The sequence below is a fragment of the Chlorocebus sabaeus genome, chromosome 23, assembly GCF_047675955.1.
Source record: "Chlorocebus sabaeus isolate Y175 chromosome 23, mChlSab1.0.hap1, whole genome shotgun sequence".
NCBI classification, from domain to species: Eukaryota; Metazoa; Chordata; class Mammalia; order Primates; family Cercopithecidae; genus Chlorocebus; species Chlorocebus sabaeus.
In genome coordinates, this window is record NC_132926.1 from 27,279,899 (window position 1) to 27,294,009 (window position 14,111).

The 14,111-nt window shown below is 41.5% G+C and overlaps 1 protein-coding gene across 2 annotated transcripts in view; it reads left to right on the top strand.

Moving 5' to 3' along the window:
- Positions 1–371: 371 nt before the first annotated feature.
- Positions 372–14,111, top strand: part of GEMIN5 (gem nuclear organelle associated protein 5) — a 49,502-nt gene continuing 35,762 nt past the window's right edge. Inside the window, exons 1-9 of one of the 2 annotated variants that reach the window (XM_008015111.3) lie at positions 372–628; positions 1,415–1,575; positions 2,262–2,443; positions 6,039–6,190; positions 6,721–6,837; positions 8,192–8,324; positions 9,322–9,487; positions 10,795–11,007; positions 12,016–12,101. In XM_008015111.3, coding sequence (XP_008013302.1) covers positions 463–628; positions 1,415–1,575; positions 2,262–2,443; positions 6,039–6,190; positions 6,721–6,837; positions 8,192–8,324; positions 9,322–9,487; positions 10,795–11,007; positions 12,016–12,101 — 1,376 coding nt within the window. In that variant the 5' untranslated portion in view covers positions 372–462. Of the gene's footprint in view, positions 629–1,414; positions 1,576–2,261; positions 2,444–6,038; positions 6,191–6,717; positions 6,838–8,191; positions 8,325–9,321; positions 9,488–10,794; positions 11,008–12,015; positions 12,102–14,111 lie in introns of both variants that reach the window. The other variant, XM_008015110.3, reaches the window with a different exon arrangement.

A 14,111-nucleotide genomic window follows, 5' to 3' on the forward strand; every position in this document is an offset into this window, starting at 1 on the left:
TGAATATCTTTAAAACACCTCCACAACTAGCAAAGTACCCTGGCACATAGCGTTCAAAAAACACTGGACAGGATAGTGGTCGAAGGGATCCAAAGAATAAACTGGTAGCGTGGAGCGTTGGTTCTACTAGTCTAATCCTCTAATTTTGTGCCTTTCTGTGCGAAGTGAGAATGCTTAACCTCGGGGCTGTGCTCAGGAAACATCCGATCCTGGCCAGGGTTGTGGCGCACCTCCTCCCGCGGGCTAGGTACTGAGGGCCAACGCAGCACACGCGGTCCCGCCCTTCCCAGCCTGCCGGCAGCGGGAACGGAACGCGCGGTGCTGGCTGGACCTCGACGCGCACCGTAGCGACTGCCCGAGAAGGCGGGGCTCGGAATTCACCCCGCCCCACTCCCTGTCTAAGGCGTGAGGCTACGAGCGTTCGGTTGTGGCTGCTTCTCTTGACTCCGACGGCTTGTAGTTATGGGGCAGGAGCCGCGGACGCTGCCGCCCTCCCCCAACTGGTACTGCGCCCGCTGCAGCGATGCCGTGCCCGGCGGCCTCTTTGGCTTCGCCGCGCGGACCTCCGTCTTCCTTGTCCGCGTGGGCCCGGGCGCAGGCGAGAGTCCTGGGACACCCCCGTTTCGAGGTAACTCACCACCCTTGAGCTCGAGACTTCCTGCCCTTTCTGCGCTCCCAAGAGGCGCCGAGTGGACGTCTCCAGCCACCCCGTTTTCTACAGCTAGGGAAACTGAGGCCCAGGCTGGGAGGAGAGGCATCCCACAGTCACTAAGCTGAGTTGCTTCTGGTCTCCAGCATGAGCTACACCATGCTGTGGCCGAGCGGTCCCGCCTCCTGGAGCTTCCACGTGGGACCGATTGCTTACTGAACAGTTAGCCTTGTATAGTCCCGGCCATTTATATGGCTCCCCCGCCCAGCCCGGTGCGCGCCAGCCCGCCGGGAGCCTTCCTGGGGTTGGGGTTTGACTACAGCTGCAGGCCCTAAGCAAGATCCTGCAACGTGTGGCCTTCCTTACTGTAAGATGAATGGGTTAAACCAGATGCTTTCAGGCTCCAAACTAGGCTTTGATTGTGCCTTAGGATATGACGTGCCAGGTAATTTATTCTGGCCACATCTAAATAAAAATCACTTTCACATAATTTGAGCTGCTTTCCAGTCTGTGAACTAAGCAGAGCAAAGTATATCAACATTCATTTCACAGTTGAGAAGCTGAGGCACAGAGGCTTGTTCGAAGTCACGTGGCACAGCCAATATCAGCACTTGGGAATTCTGATTGTAAGTCCTTCGGTTTTCAGTTATACCATGGGTTAAGTAACGCCAAAGCATCTGCTCACTCATCATCCAACAACAGTATGATTCTGCCAGGAACCTTGGATAGCACTTGGATTAACCTAGCGTCTGGTTTTGCTTGAAGTCATAGGAGAATTGGTGGGACACACCGAAAGGGTCTCCGGCTTCACATTTTCTCATCACCCTGGTCAGTACAACCTCTGTGCCACCAGCTCCGACGATGGAACTGTGAAAATATGGGATGTAGAGACAAAAACAGTTGTGACAGAACATGCACTCCATCAGGTACCATGGCTTACTGGTTTCTCAGACCGTTTTTATATATCTGTGCTAAGGGTTCTTCTGTTGCAAGCTAGTTTTGCTAGCTCATCTGTGCAAAGTAACTTGTAATTGTGTTCATTAATTAGATAAGAAACCATATTGTAAGATATCTCAACTTTTTTTGAGAGGAGATACATACAAACCGGAGGTTGGCAAACTGCTTTTGTAAATGGGTTTTCTTAGAATACAACCACACTAATTCATTTAAGCATTGTCTATGACTGCTTTCATGCTACAGGAGTTGAGTAGTTGCAACAGGCATGGTATGGCCCACAGGGTCTAAAACAGTTACCCTCTGGTGATTGATATAAATGGACTCCTGATATAGATGGTAAATGCGTGAAACTCATTTCTAAGCTATATAGTTACTTGATATACCTGCCTTTTGAGAGAACAAAGGAAAGGAAAAAGCTTACTTAATCTTTGTAAGAACTTTGCATTAAGCTATTAAAAAAATTTTTAGTGGTTGTTTGATTCCCAGTAGTCTAAATCTTCCTACCATTTTGTTAATATCGTGTTGCTAAACAAGTGCTACTAATAAGTATTAACTACTTTTAATGTATATATGTAGCATTATGCTGGTTTGTGATACAAGTTAAAAATTAAGTAAAACTTCAGCATTGACAACAAATTTTTGTTTTGTTTTAAAGCATACAATATCAACATTACATTGGTCTCCTCGAGTAAAGGACTTAATAGTATCTGGGGATGAAAAAGGAGTAGTTTTTTGTTACTGGCTTAACAGAAATGACAGCCAGCACCTCTTTATAGAACCCAGAACAATTTTCTGTCTTACTTGTTCACCTCATCATGAAGATTTAGTAGCCATTGGGTAAGTACTGTGCCATCTGTATTGATGATTTTTGTTTGTTTATGATCGTGTTTTGCATGTTCTTTATCTTCTTCTGTCCTTTTATTCCTCAAAGAAAACCATCTACAGATGTTAACCACCCCCTGAGCCCTTGGCATCATTTATTCCTCCAGGTCCTTACTGTTTCTGCCACTCCCTCTGTTTTTGTTTCCTTGGTTTCCATGGTACTGTACCTTCTTGGTTCTTCATATCTAACTCCTCCAGTCAACCTTTAAATGTAGGAAATGTCCTCTTTCACCTTTTTCGCTTTCTCTACTGCCCTTTGATATAACATGAACTCCCAGGTGTCAGATGACTTTGCTGGGTCTCTCTAGTTCTGAGCGCTCCGTCTAGATTGGGAAAGTGATATGGCATTGGGATCTGTTTCCTCATTGATCACCAAGGTTGTTTCACACAATCCCCCTTTCCTTCACTATTTCATGTACTTCTCATTGAAAGATGTCTATTTTCTCTAATTTGAAGACTTAAGCAATTTCCCTAGAATGTTGAAGGAGAAATTCTGACTGGAGTGAATTTGAAAGACTGGGGGCTAAGGTAATAGAGGTATACAAAGAGACAACAACTCTTTCACAAAGTTTGTTGTAAAAATGTGCATAGACATGAAGCCAGAGGGGATAGATGGGGTCAAGGGAGTATTAAATGGGAAATACAGGGGACCTGTTTTTATGCTGATGGAAGTAAGGCTTGAAAAGAGGAAGAGCTAGTTGCAGGAGTGAACTATGATAAATGCAGGGGTGATGCTGAAAAGTCAAGAGGGGATTGGATTCAGATGACAAGAAGAAAGAACAGCTGGGAATATGGAAATAGGTGCAGGTAGATTTGTAGATGTGTTTGGAAGAAGAAGGTGTTCCATTCTGGGATTTCTGATTTTCTCAGTGTGGCATAAGTCAGAGTGGTAAAGTCAAGTCACCATGGGGTTGAAACTGGGTATGCAAAGAGGTATGAAAATGGTCAAAGAGAATAGGAAAATGAATGTGCTAAGGAAAATCATAGGCTCGATGTTCACTGTTGAGTGGCAAACAAAGAATCATGACCGTTAATTTAAAGTAAACCCAAACTGTTTGAGAAAGGAGATGGTTGGATTCAGCCAGGTTTGGGGCTTTGTGGAGTAAGTACTCTTGAGGGAGAAGGAGACGGGGAGTACGGGTAGTTTTAAAAGTCGATGATAAGGCGCAGGGGCTCACACCTGTAATCCCAGCACTTTGGGAGGCCAAGGCAGGCGGATCACCTGAGGTCAGGAGTTCAACACCAGCCCGGCCAACATGGTGAAATCCCATCTCTACTAAAAATTAAAAAATTAGGCTGAGCACGGTGGTGCACGCCTGTAATCCTAGCACTTTGGGAGGCCAAGGCAGGCAAATCACCTGTGGTCGGGAGTTCAAGACCAGCCTGACCAACATGGAGAAACCCCGTCTCTACTAAAAATACAAAATTAAGTGTAGTGGCGCATGCCTGTAATCCCAGCTACTCGGGAGGCTGAAGCAGGAGAATCACTTCAACCCGGGAGGCGGAGGTTGTGGTGAGCCAGGATTGATCTATTGCATTCCAGCCTGGGCAACAGGAGCAAAACTCCATCTCAAAAAAACAAACAAAAATTAGCCAGACGTGTTGATGCACACCTGTTATCCCAGCTACTCAGGAGGGTGAGGCAGGAGAACAGTGTGAACATGGGAGGTGGAGGTTGCGGTGAGCCGAGATTGCGCCACTGCACTCCGGCCTGGGCAACAGAGCAAGACTCTTATTTAAAAAAAAAAAAAAAAAAAAAAGTCAATGATAGTGATGGATCATGAAATCTGTGCTGCATTGGGTTGGGGGAAGTATGGAAAGACAGGTGTGGGTGAGTGATAGTGATAGTGAAAATGGAAATGGACTAGATCGGCAGTCTCTTGAAGTGGAAGCAGCGTTGCAGTAGAGTTGCTAGAGAGGATGAACAGAAAGGTAGTAGGCAGGGGTCAGGGGAGGATCTTCAAAATAGTATTATTCCCAGAAAGCTTGATTCAGATTTCTAAATAGCTTAATCTGTTGACAATTAGGTTGCATAACTTGGCAGTTTTCAAAGTCCAGCTCTTCAAAGGTTGACATACTCTAGTATGTCTTTCTTTTTTAAAAAAAGTAAATAAAGCTGTGCTGGTGTTCTTCCCTGTCAAATGCTCTAATGTGTAGGAAGTGTGAATAGGTACAACAACTTTGTAGAATGCAGTTTTGTACTTTCTAATAAAGATGCATGTATCTTAACATCCTGGCAGTTCTATTACTGGGCATCAAACCTGAAATTGTCTTAGACATGTACATGAACATTAATAGCATTTTTTTTGTTGTTGTAAAAAATGGAAGCCCTTCAAAAGGAAAATGAATAAACTTTGATATATTCACACACTGCAGTACTAATACAATAGTGTAATGACTGGCCAGGAACTAGAGTTACTTGTATCAACATGGATGACTTACAAACAGAATGAGTGAAAAAAACAAGCTGCAGGAAAACAGATGATAGCATTTATATGCAGTTTTAAAATATGCAAAATCTATATCTTATTTAGGAATATATACAAAGAAAGGCTAGGAATGATATAACACAATTCACAAATAGAGTTTGACCTCTGGGTAAAGGAAGAAAAGGAGAAGAGATCTGACAAGGAGAGAGGTTTGATTGAGGTGGAATGTACAGAGGGCTTCAGCTTTATTGGTAATTATTTTTCTTAGGCAGGGTGGTAGATTACTTTTTTTATGTGTCTGAAATAATTCATTTTTAAAAAGCTATTAGAATTTCTCAGTTTCTTGTGAGTTCATAAAATGACAGCCTTGGAATATGCAGGTCTAGAGTGTAGAATTCTGCAACTTTTGTTAAGTTCACAGTTAAAAAAGTAGTATCACTTCTAAAAAAGAGATTATTTTCCAGTGCACTAGGACAAAATTATCTCTAATTAGAAAAGTTGGCCAGGTGTGGTGGCTCACGCCTGTAATCTCATCACTTTGGGAGGCCAACACAGGTAGATTACTTGAGCCCAGGAGTTCGAGACAAGCCATGAGCAACATGGTGAAACCCCATCTCTGCAAAAAAAATTCAAAAATTAGCTGAGCATTGCACGCACCTGTAGTCCCAGCTACTCTGGGAGGCTGAGGTGGGAGGATTGCTTGAGCCTGGGAAGTCAAGGCTGCAGTAAGTGGTGATTGTGCCACTGCACTCCAGCCTGGACAACAGAGAGGGGAAAAAAAAAAAAGAAAAGTTGCTGGACACTTGCAAAAACTATGAAAGTTCCCTTAGAACAAAATCATGGTCCACTGTGAGCTTTGTACCAGGCAACGTACATAGAATTACCTAGTGCCAAGAGTTTGATCCTAGAGAGAAGGGTTTTAACAAAACCAGGAGACATAAGGTGAGCACATTTAAAAAAAGGAAAAAACAAAATTATTTTTTGTCCTCTTCCCTCCTCCGCCACCCCAAATGCACCTAACTTTAAGGAATGCGCCAATGGTAACTCTAAGCCAAAATGTTTGCTAGAGACTCTGTTCTGTCTTCATTTTTTTAGTAATATTTCTAACTCTTGTTTTTTAGCTACAAGGATGGCATAGTGGTGATAATTGACATCAGTAAGAAAGGAGAAGTTATTCATAGGCTTCGAGGCCATGATGATGAAATCCACTCCATAGCCTGGTGTCCCCTGCCTGGTGAAGATTGTTTGTCTATAAACCAAGAGGAAACTTCAGGTAGAGATGGTTTAAGGGAAGGTTCAGTACTCTTGAGGCCTGAAGAACAGAGTGGGTACAATTATATCATTTTATCGCTTATTTATTTATTTATTTCTGGAGACAGAGTTTCGCTCTTGTTGCCTAGGCTGGAGCACGATCTCAGCTCACCGCAACCTCTGCCTCCCAGGTTCAAGCGATTCTCCTGCCTCAGCCTCCCAAGTAGCTGGGATTACAGGCATGCGCCACCATGCCCAGCTAATCTTGTATTTTTAGTAGAGACAGGTTTCTCCATGTTGGTCAGGCTGGTCTTGAACTCCCGACCTTAGGTGATCCACTTGCCTCAGCCTCCCAAAGTGCTGGGATTACAGGCGTGAGCCACTGTGCCCGGCTGAATTATATCATTTTAATTATACATAAAACTTCAAATTTTATAGTTCAGACCTATGAAAGAGATAGCTACGTTTTGGGAACTCTTGCAAACTAATTGTTTTATATTAGTGCGTGTTTAATGCAAATTAAAAGCAAAATTGCTACCTATCTCATAGAAGAAGCTGAAGTTACCAATGGGAATGCTGTGGCACAAGCTCCAGTAACAAAAGGCTGCTACTTAGCCACTGGAAGCAAAGATCAAACCATTCGAATCTGGAGCTGTTCTAGAGGCCGAGGTAAGATTGATCTTTCTTTTGTGATGTAACCTGTGTTGATCTGGTGGAAGTAGAGGGTTTTTTGTTCTGTGTTATTGTCCTGTGGATGTGTCATCTATCTGAGAGCAGTTCTTCACTTTTCGGTCTAGAATTCTGCTTCCTCGTTTGAACCTGGGCTAGAACTGTCTATTCTCTCAGCATCTGGCCTTAGAGATGAGTATTTCCCATGCATTCCAGAAGAAAACAAGGACCTCTTGGTTTATAAAAGGGTCACTGTTTGGCATGGAGAGCAGAATATTTGTAATAAAAATGGGAATATTAGAACATGATATGGCCTAGGGCAGGAGAATGGAAAAGATCTCAAGAGTTAGAGCTTTTAATGCACAAATGCAGAATAACATACCCCCAGCCTGGAATTATGTGTAAAAGCTCATTTTATCCAAATTATAGAGCCCCTCAATCATTTAGCGTTCCCAAATTTCTCTTTGAACAGAACTTTTCTCGTTAAGTTTAAAAATTAAGAGAAACTCTAGGCATAATGAATATTTATAGTATATTAGGGAATATAACCTTTATAGTAAAAATCTTTTCTCTTTCTAGCGGGCTTCTCCATTTTATTTTTTTTCTCTCAGTTTTTTAAACTGTGGTGGAAAATATAATATTTGCCATTTTTATCACTTTTAAGTGTACATTTAAGTGGTATTAAGTATACCCTAAAGTTGTGCAACTGTCACAGCCACCTGTCTCCAGAATTCTACTCTCCATTCTCGCCTCCCCCGGGCCCTGGCAACCATCATCTGCTTTCTGCTCTATGATTTTGACTACTCTTGAGTATTTTCTTTGAGTGAAATTAGACATATGATATGTCTTTTTGTGATTGGCTTATTTCACTTAGCATATATCCCTGAGGTTCGTTGATGTTGTACCGTACATCAGCATATCCTTCCTTTCTAAGGCTGAATAATATTCCATTGTATGCATGTCCCACATTTTGCATACCCACTCATCCACTCCATCTCCTGACTTCATGATCTGCTTGCCTCAGCCTCCCAAAGTGCTGGGATTACAGGCATGAGCCACCGTGCCTGGCCAAAAAAAGAAAATATACTCTTAATATGTTGAGGTTGTCAAGATAGCTTATGGAAGCTTATTTGACCTAAATGTAGCTAGACTAGTATTAACCACTATTTATAGTGGTTAAAAATATAACCATTATAATGGTTATAATTGTAACTATTGGAAAATGAGATCTGAATTCTAAGTAACCAAACTAACAAGCTTTTACAGCTCAGACTGTGTATTGTGAACTGCCAGCAATGTCATGCATGTAATTTCACTATTTTGAGTGCCCATTGGCCTTCCTTTTAATCTGCAGGGGTGATGATTTTGAAATTGCCCTTTCTTAAGAGAAGAGGAGGGAGTATAGACCCAACTGTTAAAGAGCGCCTTTGGTTGACACTCCATTGGCCCAGCAATCAGCCAACACAGCTGGTATCTAGCTGTTTTGGGTAAGTCTTTTATGGTCATGCTTTCTTAGATATGTTTTGTTTTTCTATTTGGCCTCAAGGACTCCTAGGTTTCTCTTTGTAGATGGAGAAAATAATGGCCAAGGCTTGTATTATGATGGACCTCATTTGAAATGGAAAAATTATGAGACTGATGCCTGTGCTGTCTACTAACAGAGCTGTAAAAAGATCAAATAAGTATAGTCTGGCAGTTAGGAATATGGACTCTGAAGTCAGAACTAAATTTCAGAATCACTTTGTCACTTACTGCCTTGTATTCGTGAGCAAGACCCTTTACTTTTCTGAGCTTCAGTCACTTCATGTGTAGAAAGGGGAGATGGTTATAATATTTTCTCTTAGGGTGGATGGCTATGCCCATTCAGTAAACAGAGTTCATTGACTACCTACTTCTAGTGACTGGGGATAAATCTGTTTAAAGGGTAGTCCAGTATACTCACATGGTTCAAGAAGAATGAAATTATATCATAAACTGTCCTGTCTTCCCTGGCTACTTGGTTCCCCTTTCTGTGGCTAATTTTTTTTTTTTTTTTTTTTTTTTTTTTAAACAGAGTCTTGCTCTGTTATCCAGGCTTGAATGCAGTGATGCAAACACAGCTCACTGCAGCCTCAACCTCCTGGGCTCAAGCAATTCTCCCACCTCAGCCTCCCAAGTAACTGGGACCATAGGTGTGCACCACCATGCCCAACTAATTTTTTAATTGTTTGTAGAGACAGTCTCACTTTGTTGCCTAGGCTCTTCTTGAGATCTGGGCTCCAAGCTATCCTCCTGCCTCAGCCTCCCAGAGTGCTGAGATTACAGATGTGAGCTACTGCACCCAGCCTTCCCAGAGATATTTTGTGCGTATTTTCAGAATATGTAATTTTTCTCTCCTTAAAAGACAAATCATTTTGCAGCTATGAGCCTAGACTCTGTGACTCAACAGTCACTTGTTTTCAGATTGTTTGTAAAAGAACTAATGCTTATGTTTTTCCTTCACAGAGGTGAACTGTTGCAATGGGATCTCACTCAATCTTGGAGACGGAAATACACCCTCTTCAGTGCCTCATCAGAAGGGCAAAATCATTCAAGAATTGTGTTTAATTTATGTCCTTTACAAACAGAGGATGACAAACAGCTATTACTTTCCACATCAATGGATAGAGATGTAAGAGCTGCTTATTTTCACTCAGCATTGTAGAGCAGCAGTTTACAACTTGGGTGGGATTAGAGGGCTTTTTCAAAGCACCTGTCAAGTCATAATACCCCACCCCTGACTCCAATTTCAGAGTTACTGCTACAGATCAGCACTGAATATATCAATAGCTCACATGTAGGGAGAATGTGAAGACCCACCAAAATGGTTTTTTGTTAAAGCAGACATGATAAAGAAGGGTAGTTTTGCCCAGGGAAGGATATATTAGGTCAAGCTTGTCCAACCCATGGCTCAGGATGGTTTTAAGCTCATCAGCTGTTGTTAGTGGGTTTTTTTTCTTTTTTTTGAGATGGAGTCTCGCTCTGTCTCCCAGGCTGGAGTGCAGTGGCGCGATCTCAGCTCACTGCAAGCTCCACCTCCTGGGTTCACGCCATTCTCCTGACTAAGCCTCCCAAGTAGCTGGGACTACAGGCATGCACACCTGCACCCAGCTAACTTTTGTGTGTGTGTGTGTTTAGTAGAGACAGGGTTTCACTGTGTTAGCCAGGATGGCCTCGATCTCCTGACCTCATGATCCACCTGCCTCAGCCTCCCAGAGTGCTGGGATTACAGGCAGGAACCACCATGCCCAGCCTAGTTTTAGTGTATTTTATGTGTGGCCCAAGACAATTCTGCTTCCACTGTGGCCCCAGGAAGCCAAAAGATTCGACACCCCTGTGTTAGGTCCTCATGCTATGGTTTATCCTGGTTTGTAGTTGAGCAGAATAGAAATCTTTCAGAGACTATTGACTTTATTTGAAAGCCTATTACCTTACTGTTTTGCAGTTAAACTGGGATTATTTGGTAGACTTCGTTTTCTCCCAAGCCTGTCTCTTTTTAATCATCAAGTGATGATTAAAAACTTACCGCACCTCCTTCCCGGGGTATGATAAGGTGTTTTGCCTTTTGAGAGAGCAGTTCTTTGATTTTTCCACTGTGCTGAGGCCGTCTTCTTAGAGTTTGCCAAATGAGGAGGTTACCAGTGCTATAGTAGGACAGAAAGACCCCCGAACTTGGAGACAGGAGGTGTGGGTTCTGGTTTATTAATTGTGTAACCCTGAATTCACTTGACATCTTTGGAAATAAATGTATTTAAAGATCCCTGTAAGCAACATAATTTATTACTAATTTTTTTTTTCTTAGCAGTGCTTTCTTCGATTCCTACTGGAAGACATACGTTATCCTTACCCATTCTTTGAGCCTATCCCATTTCACGTATCAGATTTTTCTTGTTTCTCTGTTCTTTTTTATGTTTAGGCCCTTACCATTAATCTTTGCAGGTAAAATGCTGGGACATGGCCACCCTGGAGTGCTGCTGGACCCTGCCTTCCCTTGGTGGGTTTGCATACAGCCTGGCTTTCTCTTCTGTGGACGTAGGCTCTTTGGCCATAGGTGTTGGGGATGGCATGATCCGTGTATGGAATACACTCTCCATAAAGAACAACTATGATGTGAAACATTTTTGGCAAGGTGTCAAGTCCAAGGTTACAGCGGTAAGGATTTTTTTGAGCTTGTTTTGAACTTTTTTTTTTTTCAAATAATTCTCTTTTATGCCTGTTCATTTAAATGAGCTCTGTTGGTAATCAAAAGTTTTAAAGTATGTTGAGTGAAGTTTGAAACTAGGAAAGCAGAAGGATCCTGTAACCAAACTCATTATCCTCCAGAGTTTAAATTTATTAAGACTTTTCATCTCAGCATTTTTTCTCATAGTAAGAAGTTAGAAATAGCCTGACTGTATATTCATAGAAAATACATTAAGTTATAAGATAACCACATGTTGGAATGGCATCAAATTATTGAAAATGATAATGTAGATTCTTTCTTCCTTGATATGGAAAAGTATATAAATGATTTATGAAAAATGTCAATTATAAAACATGGAAAGCAGGTTACAAAACGGTATGTGTAGATTTTTTGGTTTTCTCTAAAATGATACCTTTCTTTTGGCTACTGAATCTAAAGGTAATACAGTCCTATGGTTTAAAAAGAAAATCAAAAAAATAATAAAAAATAAAAAGAAAAACAACACAAAAATGGAGAAAGGAAACATTTTTTTCCTACTTTACCCTCCACTCCAGTCCCCTACTTGAATAATCCAGAGAACTACTGTGGACAGTTTATGATCTATCTTTTCAAATTTTGTAAACTATTTAATATTAATAGAACTGTATTTTCTAAATTCTTCCAGAATCTTGTATTCCCACTCGACAGCGTATAATGCACATCATTTATGTATTTGAACTCATTTGGTTTTTTCAATTGTGTATAAGCTTATTCACAAAAATATCTGGAAAGAGAGATACAAGATCTGCAGTCAGTTTTTTGGATGAAAGATTACAGATGACATTGACTTTGTTTTTAATAACCTTTTTCTCCTTTAAATAATGAAGAAATCAGAGCAAGAATGTTTTCTCTTTGGATACTTAAAGGGTAGTGTAAGGATTCCTTTAACTATATGCCCCATTTCTTATATTCTCACTTGGGAACTCTTTTTTTTGTAGCTGTGCTGGCACCCAACCAAGGAAGGTTGCTTAACTTTTGGAACTGATGATGGAAAAGTGGGATTGTATGACACCTACTCCAACAAGTAAGAAATGGGTGATTCTTCTTCCATTGTGGCCCAGGGGAGCCAAAAGATTGGACACCCCTACTCAAGAATAATCCCTCAGTTTCCTTTTCATAGCATTGCCTTTTCAATTTAAAGACTACAAATCAGTTGTTTGGTAAACTATTCCACATTTTGCACTTGTCAGTTATCTCCTTGTGGTAGCTTCTAACTCATTTCCCTGTTCCCTATATTTCGTATGAACTAGAAGTTCTGTGTAGAGCTACATTGTCCACTACAGCAGTCATTAACTACAGGTAATTACAGAGCACTTGAAAGGTGCCAAGTCCAAACCGAGATGTGCTATAAGTGTAAAGTACACCGGAGTTCTGAATCTTAATATTTGAAAAAAGTTAAAAGTCTCTTAATAATTATTTTATTTTTTATTACATTTTAAATAATATTTTGAGTCTGCTGAGTTAAATAAAATACATTATTAAAATTTCACTTTTTTTTTTTTGCTTTTTTTAAATATGGCTACTAGAAAACTTTAGGTTGTATATACCGTTCATATTTGTGGCTTACGTTGTTTATTTTTGTACGCTGCTGCTCTAGAGGCTTGATTAGAATCCAAACCTGTGTCGTTCAGTTTGGTAGCTATTTCACATGTCCGTGTGAAGAGATCACCAAACAGGTTTTGTATGAGCATCGTGGCTGTTTATTTCACCTGGTTGCAGGTGGGCTGAGTCCGAAAAGAAGTCAGCAAAGGTGGTGGGATTATCATGAGTTCTTACGGGTTTTGAGATAGGCGGTGGAGTTAAGAGCAATGTTTTGGGGGCAGGGGGTGGATCTCACAAAGTACATTCTCAAGGGCAGGCAGAATTACAAAGAAACTTCTTAAGGGTGGGGGAGATTATAAAGAACATTGGGCCAGGCACGGAGGCTCACGCCTATAATCCCAGCACTTTGGGAGGCCGAGGCGGGCAGATCATCCGAGGTCTAAAGTTCGAGACCAGCCTGACCAAGATGGAGAAACCCCATCCCTACTAAAAATACAAAATTAGCCGGCATGGTGGCACATGCCTGTAATCCCGGCTACTCAGGAAGGCTGAGGCAGGAGAATCGCCTGAATTCCGGGAGGCGGAGGTTGCAGTGAGCCGATATCGCTCCATTGCACTCCAGCCTGGGTAACAAAAGCAAAACTCCGTCTCAAAAAACTAAAATAAAATAAAATAAAGAACATTGATCAGTTAGGGTGGGGTAGAAACAAATCACAATGGTGGAATGTCATCAGTTAAGCTATTTTCACTTCTGTGGATCTTCAGTTGCTTTAGGCCATCTGGATGTGTACGTGCAGGTTACTGGGGATATGATGGCTTACCTTGGGCTCAGAGGCCTGACAGTAGCCACATGTGGCTATTTATACTTTAAGTAATTGAAATAGGAATTCAGTTCCTCAGTCTCCCCATTTTAAATGCACAAGAGGCATCTATGACTAATGACTACCTTATTGGACAACACTGTTCTAGACCAGGCATTGGTGAACCATGGTCCATGAATTAAGAATGGTTTTACCTTTTTAAGTGGCTGGAGAAATATCAAAAGAATATTTTATGACATATGAAGATTAAATCAGATTTCAGTGTCTGTAAGTAAAATTTTATTGTGACATGGCTACACTCCTTTGTTTACATTCTGTCTGGCTGCTTTCATACTACCAAAGCGGAGTGGAGTAGTTGTGGCAGGGACCACATGGCTAGCAAAGCCTGAAATATTTACAGAAAAGGTTGGCCAGCCTCTGTCTTAGATCATTCATTTCTGAGTGAAAATCATTTACTGCAGAGCTGTCCTTTTTTTTTTTTTTTTTTTCTTGAGACGGAGTTTCACACTTGTTGCCCAGGCTGGAGTACAGTGGTGGGATCTCAGCTCACCAAAACCTCCACCTTCCGGGTTCAAGCAATTCTCCTGCCTCAGTCTCCGGAGTAGCTGGGACCACAGGCACCTGCCAGCACGCCTGGCTAATTTTTTGTATTTCTAGTAGAGATGGGGTTT